This window comes from Pinus tabuliformis, chromosome 8 (assembly GCF_031772625.1).
Source record: "Pinus tabuliformis cultivar Carrire ecotype Pingquan chromosome 8, CPIR1, whole genome shotgun sequence".
Taxonomy (NCBI): domain Eukaryota; kingdom Viridiplantae; phylum Streptophyta; class Pinopsida; order Pinales; family Pinaceae; genus Pinus; species Pinus tabuliformis.
This window is the reverse complement of record NC_142294.1, coordinates 546,189,339-546,209,996: the sequence shown is the minus strand read 5'-3', so window position 1 is coordinate 546,209,996 and position 20,658 is coordinate 546,189,339. Positions and strand designations below refer to the sequence as shown.

The window sequence follows — 20,658 nt, the reverse complement described above, 5'->3', positions numbered from 1 at the left end:
AGTGAAATCAGGTTAAAATTATCTTCAAAATTATAACAGTCATGATGATTGGAATCTATGGACAGCAGTTTGGAAAAATGAGTGTTTGCATAAAATTAAATTCTTTACTTGGTCACTGCTGAAAGGCAAAATTCTAACTGCGGAAAACATAAAAAAAGAAAGGCTTCCAAGGACCCTCCAAATGTGTGATGTGCCAAAGAGACGAGGAAAACATTCAGCACTTATTTATGAATTGCACTATGGCAAGAGAATGCTGGAAGCAGTTAATCAACCCATTAGAGCTAAGCATAGACACTACAGTACAGCTACCAATGCTCCACAAAAATTGGGTCCAAAGCTACCCCTATATCAAGAAGAAAAAAAGCAGTAATAATTAGAATCTGGAAATGTTTGCCCTCTATTCTCTGCTGGCAACTATGGCTAGCTAGAAACAAGTGCATCTTTAAGGGAGAAAAGCCAAGCATAGGGATTATTATATCGAAGACTTGGGGACAAGTTTCGGAAATAATAAGTATAAATGGAGCAGTAAGAATTGATCAGAATAGCTTGCAGCAAGAAGAAAGGGAATGGTATAGCAAAGCTCTAATTGAAGACAAATCTGGAGTCTACAAAAAAATAAATAAAGGTAGGGCAAAAAACAGGGATTGGAAGCTTCGTTTGAATGACATGGAAATGGCAGAGTGGATCAAAGATCAGAAAAAGTACATATTATTTTTCGATGGAGCCTCAAAGAATAATCCAGGCAGAGCAAGGGCAGGTGGCCTAATTCTAGATCCTAATGGTAAGAAAATAACAACATATGAATGGGGCCTAGGAAAGATGACTAATAACAAGGCAGAGGCATATAGTTTGCTGCTAGGCACTAAGATTTTACAAAAAAAAGAGATAAAAGATCCAATATTAATTGGGGACTCTGCAATCATTATAGCACGATGGAAGCAGAGAAGGAATTCAAAAGTGTAGCCTTAAACAAAATAAGGCAGAGAATCATATCAAATACAAAAACATGGGGAAAATAACTTATAAGCATGTATTAAGAGATCAAAACAAAGATGCAGACTTAATAGCCAACAAGGCAATGGATAGACAAGCTGGAACTGTGAAAGAAAATAACAAAATCTATGAAGAAAACATCCCATAGAGTGTCCTCCTTGGAGGCCTGGTTCGAAAAACAAAGAAGGACAAATAACATCAAATCACCAAGAAGAGGAAAGGAAGAAAACATCAACGAGCAAGAGATTCCCTTACAACTGTCAGGGAATACAATCAAGCATTTTTCTCCTCGTTCAAAGATGAGGATCCAAATAATCTCCAAAAGGACTCATTGTGATCTGAAACAAGCCAGAAATCGTCCTCGTGCGCTGAAGGAAGTAGGCAAAGGTCATATCGGGCACAATCATACCAGAGAAAGCAATGATTGTCATTCGAATTGGGTTGTGGACATCTGTGCAGGTATGGGGGAAAAGATTGTGAAGGAAACCCACAGTAACAGGTTAATCCATGGCACAAACAGCTATAAATCGAAGTATCAGCAAAGGAAATCACAGCACTTGGGAAAGCAGCGAGAGAGTGTCATAGGTGGAAACATAAGAGATAAGAGAAAAGAGCGCAGAAGCAGAGAGTGTCACGAGTCCAAGCAAAACACAGGCCAGCGAAGTTCAGCAGTTGGAGCCTCAAGAGTTGATCGCAAGCTGGGTAAAACCAATAAGAGCTAGAATCAGAAACAAGGTAACAGCATTGTCACAACTCTCAGTTGTTACTTACAGCATTTTCCTCTTTTTGGTTTAAGGACTGATAAAAGTGCTAGTGTGGTATTGTTGCATGATAAGCGGCCTCATAGACTCCTTCTGAGCCGCATTTCGATCTTATCTGATCCTCCACATCTTTATATCATTCTCAGCATCAAAATCCATTCCGTAGATACAGAGAGTGAAATCCTCCCCCTTCTAATTTCTCAAGGTAAAAGCATTGTTTTATGTCTCTGTTGCCAATCTCAGTTTTATCTACTTCCCAGCTCTAGGACTGTTAATTATTTTAGTGTTGTCTTGTTGCTCGATTACCGGCCTCATAGATTCCATCTGAGCCACATTTCGTTCTCTTCCGATCCCATCCATCCTCGCATCACCTTCAAAATCAATTCTCAGCTCTTAGATCCTAAGCCCACAAGTCTTCCTCTTCAAATTTCTCATAATCAGACCATCATTCAGCTTTGTAACTGTAAGCAAGAGTCGCATTATAAGCAACATTACCAAATCAACAAAAAAATCAAGCAGAAAGCGCAAAGAGGTCAGACAGAAGGCAAAAGAATCAGAAACAAAAGAAGACATCAACTCAAGCATAGAGGCCCTTTTTCAAGCAAAACAATCCTATTGAAAGATCAAACCAGAAAGGAAATATGTCTTGCAATCCGCTTGAAAAAGTTGAAAAGAATGAGAGCTGTCCGATGTGTCGGGCTAATAGATTTATGATAGGACGCTTCATTCAAACTCTTAAAGATCTACGATCTGAGATGAAGATTATAAATGTCCACAAACAAAGTGAAATAGACAAGCAAAGAGCAGAAATTGAAGAACTGAAGGATAAGTGCAAGCACTTGGAGGATGCCGTGGATTACATCAACTCATTGAATCAAAGTCAGCAAGGAGAGACTTCATCAAGGTACAGCAAGAAAAAATGACAACAGCCAGAAGAGTCAGTGAACCAATTTTGGTGAACATCATGCAATTATCCATCTATGCTTTGTAAATATTGCTTGTTGCTTTGGCAGTTTGTTAGACAATATGTTTTCATAAATTTTCAGAATTTCAGAATCAAGGTCTTAAAGGATGAGGTAGGGACTGCGCTCCCATTTTGTACCTCTATTGAAGACCAGCTGTTCCCGGAATGTAATAGGACTTAGCTCCCTTCTTCTTTTTGTAATACAAAAGTAACCAATCTTGTTAAAAAAAATTACTAAAGAAGGGCATAACTGTCAATATCCCCCTTAATAGGAGTTATTACTATGATAATCCCCTAGTAGGTTACAGGTTCAAATTCAATGCAGATGGGAAGAGTATGTATGTCTCCGCAGGCTTTAGCAATCAAATCATTGTGCGAAGGTGGGTTCTTTGTCCTGCAAACAAGAGGATCTCATACACCAATTTAGTGTATGGCTTGACCATGACCTTAAAATCAAATGATTATTATTGTTAGCAGTAGTAACATGGATCTCAACAAAAATAGATCTTTTTAGGGAGAGATCTCTTTCTTTGGAACAAGAATATAAGCCTCAAGGCTAACCTGTTGGCCGTTCTTGCCAATGTCGGGAGAGGAGATTAAATGAAGTGACCTCTAGTTCCTATTTATGATGCACCATCACTGTTTTTTAATGTAATTTAACTTTAAGATGTACCTTCTCAAAAAAAAAACATATCGATATCATTTCCATAATGGGAATATTTTTCCAACTGTGCTCTGGTGTTCACTGGAAAAGTTTTCATTTAGCCACAGAAAACTTATTAAAAAGAAATTTTGATTCTGCTCACAGTCAGAATCTTGTGAATTCCAGAAAAAACGTTTGTCATATTACTGCTACAAAAAGGAAGGAACAATAACGAAATGAACAAATACCAAGAAACAAGTTTTGCATATTGGCAATTGAGTATTTATGTAAATGTACATTATGTTTTATCGTCTATGTAAGGAAGTAACAAGAACAAGGAAATGAACAAATGCCAAGAAACAAGTTTTGCATATTGGTAGTGGCACTGCTGTATATATAGTGACATTATGTTTTATTGTCTAAGCACTTACAGATACCTATGGACTGACACAAAGCAAGAGAATTTACTCTCTCCCATCTGAGAATTCCTAAGAATACGAAGTGTGAGGAGAGTTTTAACATTTTAAGAGTACAATGAAAACCTCTTGCCAATCAATGTGGTAATCTCAGATGCATCCATGTATGTGACCTACAATTACATCACCAGCATTCCAAAACAATACCTTCTCCCTTAACCTGTTTTAGTAAGCCTTACAAAGAAATAGCGTTCTTCAAATTACAAACTAAATTACATAGGCATCTGACATACCATTGATCAGCATGACATGCAATGCTAGAACCTTACAACTCATCCTTAGAAGATATGTTGTTGTCAGATTCGAGAAAGGAACTTAAGGACTCAATAACTGCCTCATATACTTCAATCCCCTTTAGATACTCTCCTTCATTCAAGAACTGCAAGAAAATGTGTTGCATAAAATCATCAACGAATGAAGTTAGCACAAAATATACTAAATGTTCATGAAAGAAATGTAGGGCATGCATGCAAGTGTGTCTTTGTGTCTGTGTGTATTCATTCACATGCAAGTGAATGAGGATGCAAAGCTCTCAAAAATGTTCACAGAACCTCATTATGGTCATGAAGTAATATCGGAGTATTTGCCATTGGCGAGAATCCAAAAGTAGGAATTCCTTGCTCCCTCACAAAGCGAGCATCAGTGGTTGATGCCAATATTTCAGGTTTCCGAAGTTTGCCTCCAGTTGCCAAGATAGCTTGCTCAAACCGTAACCACCATGGATTTGAACCATTGGCTACTGTCAGAAGGGGATGCCCTTGAATGCCCCTTATAGGCCCCTTTTCTATTATCTGAACAGAAAAATTGGATCACTCATTGTGTTAGTCAATGAATAAAAGCAGCATAAACAAATTATTGAATATAGTTAACTATCTTTTAATGCAACAGCACATGAGCTAAGATCCCTACGAGAACACGTACTTTTTGAAATAGTAAAATAAAAGAAGACGGGTTCACAAGTCTAATATGCATATGGGCATTTTAAAAAGCCAAGTTATTGTATAGAATGCTAAAGAGGGAATGTCCGTAAACAGTAAACAGTATCAAAGTCGACAATGCTATTTCAACAGCTAAAAAAGAAGAACAAGATGACATCTTGGTCAACAGAATAGATGTCCTCCATAAGAATAGGATGCAAGTAGAGAAAGATCAGTTTATTAGAACAAACTAAGCAAAACCCTTTTGATCCAGATGTGAGGGATAAGGTGACACCTTCCTAACAACATAGGCCTTCTGACCTTCCCCGGGATAATAGGATGCAACCAGCAGAAAACCACTAAATATTAACTCAGAGAAGCTATGCCAACACATGATCTAGACATCTAATATGACACCTTAGTAACAGCATTGAATCTCAGATGCCAATAAAGTTTGCACTTTCATCCTCAAAAACAGACAACATGCCAGAAAACTTTAGACCCAGAGTGCACCAAAATATCTTTCCACGTGACAAGAATGTGACTCTACATTATCCCACTTTTGAAATAATTCAGAAAATTTTGAAGAACAAGCATCTCTCAATCTGAATATGGTAACAAAGCTGAGACGCACAAAACCAAAAGTACTGCAAATGTCTGGATGGTGATGATATGGTTTCTAAAGCAAAGAGAAATAATATTTCATTTATGCCATCCTGATTCTGTTGTTATAACCTGGTAAGTCATATTGCGTACTGCAGGTGCCCATTCCTCTGAAATCCGCTTTCTAACCAGTTGGGGATCTGCTATAGGTGGAAGTCGAATATCAAATCCTGCCGCAGCCTCAGATGGCTGAAGATTCATAATAAATCCCTGAAAAAAAAGGCAGATTAAGAGCTGGAAAGTTGCTAACATAGATGGTTTCTAAAAATACAAAAATATCCTTTCGACTCAAAGAAAGCATACTGAGAAGATTGGGTAGAACTAATGCATAATTTCTTTATTAAAAATGCAAACATAATAAAATATATCTTCTAGGCTGGATGGAAAATAAGAGTTTCTTTCAAGTCCCCAGCCTTAGGTAGGATGGTAAAAAAACCCGTCTGGCAATCAAATCTAGGCTGCATAAGACGGGGGTAGCCAATGGGACCTGTGCAACCTGCTAGAATTGAGGAAACAGCCAAACATGTCTTTAGGGCTGTGGTGTTGCTTGATCTTTGTCGATGCGGGCTCAATCCGACCATATATCCCACTATAAAGGCCCTGGAACACAACACAAATTTGTAATATTTGGTCATACTATATTTGAATATGATGAACTATATTGTTCTATGTGTTGATTTGGAGTAGCATCGGATGTGCTCTGAACCTCAAATTTTGCAGGGAGGCTTGGGCACATATATTCCAAAGAACCTAGAAAGTGTTTTGGGAAATTCCACCCAGAAGTGAATTTATTAAAATAATTAATATTTTTAATGGGGTTCTTAAGTCTAAACTTAGGAAAATTAAAATATTAATGGATATTAATCTAATTGTGGGTGAATCTTCTAGAAAAAAACGGAGATAAAGCCAAAATGATTTGAGCTTTTGATTATGATTTAATCTAAGCCATTGGTTGTCCAACAGGAAGATAGAAGAAGGGGCTTGAGGGTCATTTGGAAAACACACGGAGAGATTGAGAAAATCAATTTTTTGAAGTGAGAAATTCTCAGGAAGAAAAATCGATTGAAGAGATCTCTTGCAGTTGAGGGGCAAGGATAGCAGCTTCCGGAGAGAGAGATTCTCAAACGGAGATACATCAGCAGAGAGAGGCAGAGAGTGATCCAATAGCCTTGACGCAGAGGCTGACACAAGGCCACGTAGAGGGGGAGAGAGAAAGTTGAAAGTCAGAGCAGAGGGTCAATTTCAGCAGTCGAAAGTCGGGGTGTGAGACCGAGAGGTTGAGAGTAGTGACTCTGGGCTACTGATCGATTCCCCAGTTGGGTGACGTTGTGCCTGAGAGGGTTGACGTTGGGACAACATAGAGGCAGCGCAGAGCTAGCACAAGGCCTGCCAAGGGCACCTCATCCAGCGACCGGAACAGTCGGGACTTTTTCTCAGTGATTGTGTGAGGTAAGACTCACAAAGCTTCTGCCAGTATTTCTCTCTATAACTGAATAACCCTGTGAGGTATTCAGTGATGTATTCAGAATTTTCTACTGCTTAATAATAATAAACCCTCAGAGTTGTTGCACCGGTTTTCCTGCATTGGGTTTTTCCGGGGACTATTGTCCAAAAATAACTGTGTCCTATGTGTTTCTATTTTCCTTGCTCAGTTTCTATGTTTTAGAATCATAATTAATTTGGTGTAGGTTGCTTCAGTAATTTACTTCAATGTTTCAAGAAGAAATCTGAAATAAGCTTGTAACAGAATTTACAATCTAGGTGAAGTAGATTCAGTTGGTTGCAGTAGCATTCCTAAGATTGTTAGATCTAGGAATTTTCACATGGTATTGGAGCTATTGATGTGAAACAGGGAAGAGCAAATCTAGCACTGAAGCAAGGGCCAACTTGTTGCAGCAAGCAGCAGTTCAAATCCCTTGAGGGATTACGCAGTTCTAGCCAGGAGGGTTGTATTTTCGTGGGTGTCTCTCTCTGAGTGAGCCAACAGAGAGGTAAGACTGTCAGATAGAGAATTTGTCAAGGCAGAAGGAGCTACGCAGAGCCACGCAGAGCCACGCAGAGCTAGAGGGATGTAGTTTTCTGCAAGTTGAGTGCTGGGCAGAAAAGTCGTCAGAAGAAGGGAGCAGATTACATAGTGAGGGAATACTTCCTCAATAATTTCTTGGCAAGGAAATCAGTGTTTCTCATTTGTTGAGAAGCAGAGGAGCAGCAACTTACCAGCTCCATCAGGAAGTGTGTAAGGCAGCCTAGGAGATAAGCAGTAGGGAGAAAGAGGGAGTTGTTCGACAATTTTCGAAATATATGGCAACCAGTGGCTTGAGGGACCAGGATAGGTTGGACGGGGCTTCCAACTATGCCATCTAGAAGGCTAGAATGTCTTTCCTTCTAAATGAGCATGCCCTCAAGACATATGTTGATAATGTGGTAGCTGAACCTACAAATGCAGATCCGCTAAAGAAGTACAAGGCTGAGATGTCAAAGGCCAAAAGGATGATCCTGGATGGAGTCAAGGATCACGTGGTGTGCCATGTTGCTAGCAAAGGAACTGCTAAGGAGATGTGGGATGCCTTGGCCACATTGTATCAAGGATCTTCCGAGCAGCGAAAGATGTACTTAGAGCAAAAGCTAAGATCTGCTCAGATGCAGAAGGGAGAACGTGTGGATCCATTCCTCACGAAACTAAAGGAAAACCGTGATGAGTTGTCAACTGTGGGGCACACAAATCAGGATTCGGAGTTAGTGAGACTGGCTCTAAATTCCGTCTCAGATGAATGGCAAGTCTTTGTCCAGAGTATCCTAGGCAGAGCAGCATTGCCAAATTGGGACGAGATGTGGGCAACTCTGAAACAAGAAGAGCTGAGGAGAGAGCTAATCAAGGTCAAACTTGATGGAAGCAACAGCAGCAGTGGGTTGAAACTCAAAGTAGAGGAGGAGGATAACGTAGCCCTTGTATCGAAGGGACAACAGGGGCAACAGAGACGAAATAATGACATCTCCAAGGTGAAGTGCTTCAAATGTGGCAAGATGGGCCACTATGCATCCCAATGTCCTTTGAAGAAAAAGGACAAGGATGAGAAGCATGATCCTAAGGTTGCAGGCGCAAAAATCGAACAGGAGGAGGAGTTTGCCATGACAGCCAACATACCTCAAGGAGGGAGGTGGGCTGATATAGAACTGTAGTTCGATAGAGCTATAGATGGGTAGGATCCTTGAGGAGCCCACCTCTTGGATCATCACCTTGCTAGGGAAGCCCATGATCAGTAGTAGCGGGATGGAGTTTTCATTTGGTGCCATGGAGTGTTGATTCGACAGATGTAGTAGTTAGTAGCACCAGAACGTGAGCAATGCAGAGCAGAGAGGCAACAGTGCATAGAGGCACAGTGCAGAGCTTCAGCAGCGCAATGGCTTCAGAAAACAACGTGGGACTAGCAGCAGTCAGGCTTTCACCACCGAGGTGTAAATTCACTGGATACTTGTCCAGTTTTGGGTGTTTTAAGTTGCTTCTCTCAGCGACTGAGTTGCAATACAGATGCAGTGTTAGCAGTGGCAGTGCTAGCAGCATAGCAAATGCAGCGTTTGAGAGGGAGTTGCAGTACAGATCAGTGTTTTTAAAACCGGAACCGGTGACCGGACCGGTCCACCTAATGAACTGGTTTACCGACCGGAACCGGTCTAACCGGCACTGGTTTGGTCTAAACGAACCGATTTTAAAAAAATACATTAAATAATTAATTTTTAATGAAACAAAACTATTTTTAAGATGTAAAACCATGATTCCAAGCCAATAGAGACAAAATATGCAAAGTTTGCTCATTTATATACCATGTAAAGGTGAATACATCAAAATGGCACCGAGTGCAATACATATCATCAACAAAATAGCAAAATACATAACAAATGAGGCTTTAAATGGCCTATAAAGTCCAAAAACATTGCTGCAAGCTATGAGGCCATTGGCCTACTACAAGTCTACAGTATACACATGATCAATCATCAAGTTCATTACCACTACTAGTAGTAGACACAAGATCATCATCAAGAGCTACATAGACATCATCTGGTTCAGAGTCTGAGGATGCCTCAGCCTGATCTGCAACCTCAGTATCAATGCCACCAATGACAATAGAAGTGGACCTAATGGAAGCACGAGTTTGTCGACCTGCATGACTAGTGCCTTCCATTGGTTCCTTGCCTTTCCTTGATGCCGCTATTGATCCTGGTTCTGATGCCACCACATAATCTGCTTCATCCCCCGCCAAAGCCATGTCGATATCAAAATCAGCCTCAAACACAGGTTCTTCAGTCTCCTCCACCCATTCTGATGTTGGATCAATATCGTCCAACACAATGGGATCTAGATCAGGAGTTTTTCTTATCATTTGGAGCTCTACTTGCATTTATTGTTTACCCCCAAACCATGAAATCCTGAAAACCATTAAGTCTGCTGAATTTTGAGTGAAATCTAAAATTCTAGTTTCTCCATATGAAATCCAATGAGGTCGAAACCACTCTCAAACATCCTGAGTCATTTCATGGTAATGTTAAAAATTTAAGTAAAAGGATGAAAATGAAAATTAAAGGAAATGTCACTTTTACTTTAAGAATTTCACATTACCATTAATTGCCAACATTGTTAGGGTTGAAACACCCTTAGTCCCCCCCCAAAACCCCTCAAACACAGTCAAAAACATGTTTTTTTAACTTTATGGTGGTTGTGCCTAAAACCGGCCGGTTTAGGACAAAACCGGCCGGTTTGTAACAAACCGGCTGGTTTTGTCCTAAACCGGCCGGTTTTCACCGGTTAGGGCCAAAAATCGGGCAAATGAAGGGTCTGACCGGGTTTTTAGGCCGGTTCGGACCGGCCAGCTAGCTAACCGGCCGGTTTGACCGGTTACCGGTTTTTCTGAGCGGTTTTTAAAACTATGGTACAGATGTAGCATTGGCAGTGGCAGTGTCACAGGCAACAGTACAGTAGTAGCAACAGTGCAGTGGTTATTGGACAGCATGTCACATATTAGCAGCACAGAAGACGATGCTTCAGAGTCAGAGCAGTATGCAGTAGCAGTGTATTGCTAGAGCACATTCCTCGCTAAGAGGGAGTGTTGATTTGGGGTAGCATCGGATGTGCTCTAAGCCTCAAATTTTGCAGGGAGGCTTGGGCACATGTATTCCAAAGAACCCAGAAAGCGTTTTGGGAAATTCCACCCATAAGTGATTTTATTAAAATAATTAATATTTTTAATGGGGTTCCTAAGTCTAAACTTAGGAAAATTAAAATATTAATGGATACTAATCTAATTGTGGGTGAATCTTCTAGAAAAAGACGGAGATCAAGCCAAAACTATCTGAGCCTTTGATTATGATTTAATCTAGATCGTTGATTGTCCAACAGGAAGATATAAGAAGGGCTTGAGGGTCATTTGGAAAACACACAGAGAGATTGAGGAAATCGATTTTTTGAACTGAGAAGTTCTCAGGAAGAAAAATCGATTAAAGAGATCTCTTGCAGTTGAGGGGCAGGGATAGCAGCTTCCGGAGAGAGAGATTCTCAACCGGAGATACATCAGTAGAGAGAAGCATAGAGTGATTTAGTAACCTTGATGCAGAGGCTGACGCAGGGCCAGAAGGGCCACGCAGAAGCAGTGCAGAGGGAGAGAGAGAAAGTCGAAAGTCAAAGCAGAGGGTCAGTTTCAGTAGCCGGAAGTCGGGGTGTGAGACCGAGAGGCTGAGAGCAATGACTCTGGGCTACTGATCGATTCCCCAGTTGGGTGACGTTGTGCCTGAGAGGGTTGACGTTGGGACAGCGTAGAGGCAGCGTTGAGCTAGCGCAGGGCCTGCCAGGGGCACCTCATCCAGCAGCCGGGACTTTTTCTCAATGATTGTGTGAGGTAAAATTCACAAAGCTTATGCCAGTATTTCTCTCTGTAACTGAATAACCCTGTGAAGTATTCAGTGATGTATTCAGAATTTGCTACTGCTTGATAATAGTAAACCCTCAGAGTTGTTGCACCGGTTTTCCCGCATTGGGTTTTTCCAGGGACTACTGTCCAAAAATAACTGTGTCCTGTGTGTTTCTAGTTTTCTTGCTCAGTTTCTATGTTTCAGAATCATAATTAATTTGGTGTAGGGTGTTTCAGTAATTTACTTCAATGTTTCAAGGAGAAATCTAAAATAAGCTTGTAACAAAATTTACAATCTAGGTGAAGTAGATTCTGCTGGTTGCAGTAGGATTCCTGAGATTGTTAGATCTAGGAATTTTCACACTATGTAACTTTGTAAAGGTCAATTGTAGATCATAAGGTGCAAAATTTTAATTAATCGAGTATTAAAGAGCTTAATACTTAAGCCCCAAGTGTGTGTTTCAACTTTCACCCAAATGTATTGGAATATCTGACAATAGTTGCATTAGTTGTAGTCACAATTCTATTTAGCATATTTATTATTAGTTGTACAGTGATAGTTTTGATGCAGGTGAGATCCAATAATAAATCATGTTTATCTATATTGAACCAATTGTGGATTATGTTATCCATCCAATTGTATATTGTGCTTATCCATCCAACAATTGTGGATTATCCTCATCCATTTTATAATATCAATAGTAGGTTGTTCAATGCTAAATTAGAGAAGATATGTTTTCATTGTTTACTTTCATCACTTATTCTTTTGTCTAATTCTCCCTTCTCCATTGTTATCCTATTAATGTTATTACTATCCCTCTTTGTTTTGATGTAAAGCTTATTATTTCTATCAAAGAACCCCTTGGCTCTTCATAGCTAGTTTGTCATATACCATGATACAGAACTCCTCTCTAGGAAACTTTTAAAGGTGGAGAAAGTCGCTCCATGAACAGGTTTCCTTCACTTCAGCCATATCTCGCCGACAATCAAACTCCTTTGCAAGCTCTACAACTTATGCATGATTAAGTAGTGTGCTCCTGAATTATGGAGTACATCCAACAATTGTGGATTATCCTCATCCATTTTATAATATCATAATGAAGTTGTTCAATGCTAAAATTAGAGAATATATATTTTCACTATTGACTTTCAACACTTAATCTTTTGTCTATTTCTCCCTTCTCCATTGTTATCATATTAATGTTATTACTTTGCCTCTTCATTATGATGTAAATCATATTATTCGCATCAAAGAACCCCCTAGCTATTCGTAGCTAGCTTGTCAAATACCATGATACAAAACTCCTGGCTTGAAAAGTTTTAAAGCTCGAGAAGTTGTTCCAACCTTGGCAACCTGAACAGGTTTCCTTCATTTGAGTTGTATCTTGCAGACAACCATATTCATTTGCAAGCTCTGCAATTTGTGCACGATGAAGTAGCATGCTTCTAGATTATCGTGTTCACACAAATGTATATTATGCTTATCCATCCAATGACTGTGGATTATCCTCAACTATTTTATGATATCAACATGAGGCTGTTCAATGATAGAATTAAAGAAGATATGTTTCCATTATTGACATTCATCATTTATTCTTTTGTTTATTTCTCCTTTTTCCATTGCTATCCTATTAAAGTTATTACTTTGCCTCTTCCTTATGATGTTCAGCCTATTATTTGTTATCAAAAACCCCCTTGGCTCTTCGTAGCTAGCTTTTCAAATTCCATGATACAGAACTCCTCAATAGAAAAGTTTCAAAGTTGGAGAAAGTGGCTCCATCCTTGGCAACCTGAACAGGTTTCCTTCACTTCAACCATATGTTGCAAACAATTAAACTCCTTTGCAAGCTCTACGACCTAATAATTTATGCACAACGAAGTAGCATGATCCTAGATTACGATGCCCATCCAACTGCACATTATGCTTATCCATCCAACAATTATGGATTATCCTCATGCATTTTATAATATATGTATGAGGTTGTTTAATGCCAGAATTAGAGAAGACATATCTTCATTTTTCCCTTTCATCACTTATTCTTTTTCTATTTCTCCCTTCTTCATTGCTAACCTATTGATGTTATTACTTTGCCTCTCCATTGTTGTAAAGCATATTATTTGTATGAAAGAACCCCTTGGATCTTCATAGCTAGCTTGTCAAATATCGTTAGTTTTTGGTAGCATCGAAAGTGCTCTAGCCTTGAAAATTGGTGGAGAGGCTAAGGCACATGAGTTCTAAAGAACCCAAAAACCGTTTGGTGAAATTCCACCAAGATTGTATTTTATTAAAATAATATTTTTTTTTTGTGAGGTTCCTAAGTCTAAACTTAGGAAAATTAAAATATTAATGGGTATTAATCAAAATATGGGTGAGAATGATCTAGAAGGCGGATCAAGTCATGTTTTAATCTTAGCCATTGATTAGAGACTTAATCTCAACCGTTGAAGACTCAATAGGGAAAGTATAAAATGGAGGCTTGGGGTTCATTTGGAAACACACACACAGAGATTGAGGAAATCGATTTTTTGAGGTGAGAAGTTCTCAGGAGGAAAATCGATTAGGGAGATCTTGCAGCTGAGGGGCAGAGAGAATCCGAGAGAAGGACTTTCTGGAGAATACTGACAGAGAGGCGGAGACAGCTTGCAGAGAGGCAGCATAGAAGCCAGGAGAGCTGACGCAAAAAAGTTGCCTGTCACGCAAAATCTAGAACTGTTGGAATAGCCAAAACTGTCAGGAACTGTCGGGAACTGCCGGAACAGCCGAGAAAGCTAACGCAGAGGCAGCGCAGTGGCCAGGAGAGCTGAAGCAGAAAAGTTTCCTATCACACAGAATCCAGAACTGTCAGAATAGCCGAAACTGCTGGGAACTACCAGAATTATCGGGAATTGTCAGAACAGTCGAGAGAGCTGACGCAGAGGGCAGAGAAGGTGACACAGAGCCAGCTCAAAAATAGATGAGGTTAGCCAGTCTTGTGTCGGATCAGCGAAAATTCTACCGAGTAAAGTGAGGTAAAACTCACTCAGATTTTCCACCAGTATTTTCTCTGTAAAGGATTGCTAGATGAGCATCCTAGACATGTATTCAAATATTTCTCCTACTTAATAATAAACCCTCAAAACTGTTGCACCAGTTTTCCCACATTGGGTTTTTCCAAGGACTATTGTGTCCAAAAATAAGTGTGTCCTATGTATTTTGTTCTTTGCTTTGTTTTTTGTTTCATGAGATCAAATATTTAATTATTGTAGGTTGCAGAAGTAATTTGCTTCAGTATTCAGAGGAATAACTTGATGAATGTAATTTAAAAATCAAGTAGGTGAAGTAGATTCAGACCTGCTGCAGTAGGGGTTCCTCAAGTGTAGGAATTTTCACATAGTATCAGAGGATTGATTTTGAAACAGGAAGAGCATATCCAGTGCTGAGCAGTGAGGCCGAAAGTTGCACTTGGCAGCAATTTGAATCCCCTTGAAGGGATTGCACAGTCCTTGCTAGGAAGCAGATCCGAGGAAATCTCTCTCTGAGTGAGATGACAGAGAGGTATGATTTCTAGTTCGTGAGTTTGCAGAGGCAAAGGGAGTGACGCAGAGCCTCAGCGCAGTGCTTGAAGGGCGCAGTTTCTACCGGGGTAGAAATCCGCTGGAAAAGAACGAAGACACGTAGAAGGGGAATTTTCTCCTCAGAGAACTTTCCGCCAGAAAGTTCGAATTTCTCACTTGCTGGGCAGTTGTGCTAAGCAGTGACTAGAGGAGTCAGTTTGACAGTTGGGTGAGATGGCATCGCATGGGCTCAGAGATCAGACAGGTTGGATGGAGCCTCCAACTATGTCATATGGACGACCAGAATCTTAGTTGTTCTAAAGGAATACGATCTCAAGGCATAAGTCAAAAGTGTTGTGGTTGTTCCTGCTGACAATGATCAAAAGAAGAAATACAAGGCCGAGCAGGGGAAGGCAAAAAGGTTGATTCTCAATGGAGTTCGAGATGATGTGGTCTCACACTTGCAGGGCAAGGATATAGCCCCAAAGATGTGGGAAGCCTTGTCTTCTCTGTATGAAGGCTCTTTCGAACAATGAAAGATGTACTTAGAGCAGAAGTTGCAGCAGACCTTGATGCAGAAAGGAGAAGGGGTGAACCTCTATCTTCAACGTCTTCAGGACACTAGGGACCATCTTGCTACAATGGGGTCCACTCCTCAACCAACCGCGATGGTGAGGATAGCCCTGAATGGAGTCTTGGATGAATGGCAAGTTTTCGTCCAAAGTATATTGGGCAAAGAAAAACTACCTTCATGGGAGGAGATGTGGGCGGCTCTTCAACAGGAGTTAAGGAGGGACCTAGTGAAGGTCAACCTCAGTGGCAGTGGCGAGAGTGGCTCAAAGACGAAGGAGGAGGAGAAAAACGCAGCTCTAGCATTGAAGGAACAGCAGAAGCCGAAGCGAAAGAAGGACATTTCGAAGGTGAAATGTTTCAGTTGTGGTGAGATGGGCCACTATGCATCCCAATGTCCTTTGAAGAAAAAGGATAAGGATGAAGAACATGATCCTAAGGCTACTTCAACAAAGATTAACGAGGATGAGTTTTCCATGAGTGCCCACGCATCTCCAGGAAGGAGATGGGGCGATATTGAGTTGTAGTTAGGAGTACCACATGTGGGCAGGATTCTTGAGGAGTGCACCCCCTGGATCAATTCCTTACTACGAGAGCCCAAGATTCAGCAGTAGCAAGATGGACTTAACGTCAAATGATGCAATGGATTGTTTGGAGGACAGATGCAGTAGCTTGGGACCAGAGACTAATCAGCACAGAGCAAGGTTGGCAGCAGTGCAATTGGCATAGTGCAGGAGTCAACAGCGATGCAGAAGATTCAAAGGGTCAGAATCAACAGCAGTCAAATTCCAACATTCATTGTATTATGTTGAACAAAGTTAAGTTCAACTAATTTTGGATGTTTTTCAATTGCTTTTCTCAGCAACTGAGTTGCAGTACGAATGCAGTGTTAGCAGTGGTAGTGCTAGCAGCATAGCAGATGCGGCGTTTGAGAGGGAGTTGTAGTATAGATGCAGCAATGGCAGTGGTACTGTCATGGGTAGTAGTACAATAACAGCAGCAGCACAGTGTTGGTGGCAGCAACAGTGCAGAAAGGGAGATGCTTCAGAAGCAGAGCAGCATGCATTGTTGCTAGGGCACTTTCCTCGCTAAGAGGGAGTGTTAGTTTTTGGTAGCAATGGAAGTGCTCCAGGCTTGAAAATTGGTGGAGAGGCTAAGGCACGAGTTCTAAAGAACCCACAAACCGTTTGGTGAAATTCCACCCGAATTGTATTTTATTAAAATAATTAATATTTTTAATGGGGTGCCTAAGTCTAAACTTAGGAAAATTCAAATATTAATGGGTATTAATCAAAATATCGGTGAGAATGATCGAGAAGGCGGATCAAGTAATGTTTTAATCTTAGCCGTTGATTAGAGACTTAATCTCAGTCGTTGAAGACTCAACAGGAAAAGTACAAAATGGAGGTTTGGGGTTCATTTGGAAACACACAGAGAGATTAAGGAAATCGACTTTCTAAGGTGAGAAGTTCTAAGAAAGAAAATCAATTGGGGAGATCCTGCAGCTGAGGGGAAGAGAGAATCCAAGAGGACTTTCTGGAGAATACTGATAGAGAGGCGAAGAGAGCTTGCAGAGAGGCAGCGCAAAAGCCGAGAGAGCTGACGCAGAAAAGTTGTTTGTCACGCAGAATCTAGAACTGTCAAAACAGCCGAAACTGTCGGAACAGCCAGGAAAGCTGACGCAGAGGCGGCGCAGTAGCCGGGAGAGATGACGCAAAAAAGTTTCCTGTCACGCAGAATCTAGAACTATTGAAATAGCCGAAACTGTCGGGAATTGCCGGAACAGCTGGGACAGCTATCGCAGAGGGCAGAGAAGGTGACGTAGGGCTAACACAGAGCTAGCGCAAAAATAGTCGAGGTGAGCTAGTCTTGTGCCAGATCAACCAGAATTCTGCCAGGTGAAGTGAGGTAAAACTCACTAAGCTTTTCCACCAGTATTTTCTCTGCAAAGGATTGCTAGATGAGCATCCCAGATATGTATTCATATATTTCCCCTGCATAATAATAAACCCTCAGAACTACTGCACCAGTTTTCCCGCATTGGGTTTTTCCGAGGACTATTGTGTCCAAAAATAAGTGTGTCCTATGTATTTTGTTCTTTGCTCTGTTTTCTGTTTCATGAGATCAAATATTTAATTAGTGTAGGTTGCAGAAGTAATTTGCTTCAGTGTTTACAAGAATAGCTTGATGAATGTAATTTAAAAATCGGGTAGGTGAAGTAGATTCAAATTTGCTGCAGTAGGGGTTCCTCGAGTGTAGGAATTTTCACAAATACCATGACACAAAACTCCTCACTGGAGAAAGGTGTTCCATCCTTAGTGACTTGAACATTTTTCCTCCACTTAAGCCATATATTGCAGTCAATCAAAGTCCTTTGCAAGCTCTACAACTTATGCATGATGAAGTATTGTGCTCCTGACCAGCAACGCCATGCTGGAGTGTGCACGTAAATGACAAAGCATAGATTAATGGCAAGATAGTTCAAAGTTCAAACCAAGCTAACAACAGAAGCTGTGGAATCTTGCCATAACCATAATTTAGATGGCAGTGCATTTTTCCAAGAGGAGACCATTGAAACTAGAATGTTCTAAAACTAAGCTCTACGAATTGAAACCAAGTCCAAGAAGTATTTGAATTCCGAGTGAGATATCAGTCTGTGTGAAACCTTATAGCAAAACCATATAGCATTGTATTCCTCTTGATATGATGCAAAGCCTAGTAGAAGCAAAATCAAGATTTGTACCATAGGAGTGAAAATTTTGCAAAGGGAACAAGTGACTCTCATGTTTGAACAGGTGCAAATAAATTCAGTTGTATCTTTTTTAATATTCAAGTGCAATTTACTCAATCTCAGTTCCTTGTTGTTGGAGCAAAGTGATATAAAATCACGAAGATCCAGTGTTCAGATGTTGGATATGAAGTCGAAGTTGAGGTCAGCATCAAAGCAGTTCAGAAACAGGGTCCAATATTGACATATACAAAATAAGTGATAGAGACATGGCCAAAGCGTTGATAGAAGGGTGACGGATTGATCTTAAAAGATAACTATATGTATGCCTATAAATATATGACACTAGATTACATCATTGCATTGTGTGTTGTATTGTTGTTTGCAAAATGAGGCAGAGGTTGAAGATCATTACTCCCAATTGCACTCTGATAAGTTTTGTATGGAACACATTGTTCTGCGATGGCACCATACCTAACCCTCTAACAGTGTTCTGACTCTTATCACCAACCTCCACTTGCAATTTAAAGTCCCATTCGGTTAGAGTCTCGAATATTTGTTGAACTTTGTAGCTCGGAAGGTACTTCTAGTCTTGTGTCTTGACTAGATGGACCTTGATTTGCCTCGTTAGGAGCTTGCATTCGACATGCAGAGCGTGCAAATGAGTTGCACCCATGTTGATGTGATGTGCATGTTGTAACACAAATGGTTTTGATAAGTTAGATATTCCTTCTGTAGTTAGAAGAAAAATTTTAAAAAAATGTTAGATAAAAAGTAAAAAATTAAATAAAATAAAAAATAAAAAAGAAACAAAGAAAATAAGGAAAAATGAGAAATGAAAAAGTAAGGAAGGGAAAACAAAAGAAAATAAAAAAATATATGTTTCCCATTGTATTAGCGGGCACATTTAAATGCAGCATTATATTAATTTTAATCTTTTTTAAAGTTGTCATTAGCATGTAATAAAGTATGCTTAGTAAAGTAAGCATATCCGACAAAAACCTTTTGTCGTTGAAGTGACAGTTTGTCACTATGTAATAAAGATTGATTGGTTTTCAACGATTTTGATCTGGCCCATCCAGATCAACAGCGATCAGGCTACCTCGCGCCCCCCATCCCCATCCAAACTTTATCTGACGGGGGGGTGTCCGGGAAGGCAGTTTCAAATATACCGCCCAGACATACGTGACGCTATCCTATCTCACCCACACCCCCCTGCCAAAACCAATTACCAACTACCCCACCCCTTCCAAAACCAATTACCACCTACCCCCCCTTTGGGTCCCCTAAAAAAACACCATTCACTCCTGATTACCGTTGATTGACTTTTCATGCGCTATGACTACTCCACCACGCAGCATGCCACCTGTCCCTCTCTCGATTATTAAATAAATATACCTCCCGCCATAAATCTATATGTTTGCCTATTCGTTTGCCCATCCATTATAATAAATCCGTTAGCATTAACTTCTCCCGCTCCTAATAAACGGTACTATTATAACGGATTAGATCATATTTTTATAAATCTAGTCCCTGAACCCTACAGTCCCGTTCGCTCAAATATTCACTGGTAAAAGACTCAGAGTACCTTCATCGCAAGATTCTTCCAAGCAATCATCATTATCTAGTCGCTCAATCGATCAAATATCCTTTACTAGGTATTTACAGGCATTTTCCCCAATATCCGTTGAATTATGTCTTCCAGAAAGAAAAAGACTTCTGCAGAAAATCCAATGCTTCCTCCACCTGTAGATTTGGATCACAAACCATTAGTTGACAAATTATACCAAATTTCTGCAACCAATTGTGAATTCGATCTTTACGAACTTCACAATTGGCTCAAGCAGAAAAATCTTGACCTTAGTGATGATTTAGGACTGTGGGATTCTACCTTACCCCAGTTTATTTTCCCTCAAACCTATAACTTTCCTGAATTTGTCACCTGGTGTCAATTTTGATATCTTCCCAGTTAGAGAACTATTGTAGCCCAAAATGGTGAAGTCCTCTTTTTGCCATCAATGGCAATTCCATCTCAGAAATGCTCCAAGTCCATAATTCTAACTCAATGCAAGATTTTCACCCTGACATACTCATGGATATATACAACAAGCTCAACTTCTCAAAAAGAACTAAAATATTTGAGACTTTTCTGCCAGAGAATGCTCAGTTACCTAGAGCCAACCCTCCTTATCCATCTTCCATGTTCCCAGAGATGACCAAACAAATAATCTCAATTGTTTCATGCCTGTTAGGATACCATTCAGACCAGTGGGTTGATGAAACCATCTTAGCCTTCCTTTTTGTGTTTTCCTCAAATGAAAAACCTCATGTTTTGTTCTGTTATAGTGAGTTTTTGGCAGAATCCATTCATGACCAGTTCATGAAATTCTCAACCGAAGGAGTTTTTAAGTATGAATCTATCCTGGTATATTTATTTCTTTATTATCAATCAGACAGGTTTCCTTTCCAGTTACAGAAGCTAGACAGTCAAGGAAACCCTCAGTGAATA

The 20,658-nt window shown here is 40.1% G+C and overlaps 1 protein-coding gene across 3 annotated transcripts in view; it reads right to left on the bottom strand.

Moving 5' to 3' along the window:
* Positions 1-3,703: 3,703 nt before the first annotated feature.
* The window catches only part of LOC149236601 (uncharacterized), a 79,536-nt gene continuing 62,581 nt past the window's right edge, over positions 3,704-20,658 (bottom strand). The window contains exons 2-5 of one of the 3 annotated variants that reach the window (XM_089372436.1): positions 5,490-5,627; positions 4,389-4,628; positions 4,071-4,216; positions 3,704-3,950 (exon numbers count right to left, since the gene is read on the bottom strand). In XM_089372436.1, coding sequence (XP_089228562.1) covers positions 4,103-4,216; positions 4,389-4,628; positions 5,490-5,627 — 492 coding nt within the window. In that variant the 3' untranslated portion in view covers positions 3,704-3,950; positions 4,071-4,102. Of the gene's footprint in view, positions 3,951-3,992; positions 4,217-4,388; positions 4,629-5,489; positions 5,628-20,658 lie in introns of those variants that run through there. The other 2 variants (XM_089372435.1, XM_089372437.1) reach the window with 2 other exon arrangements.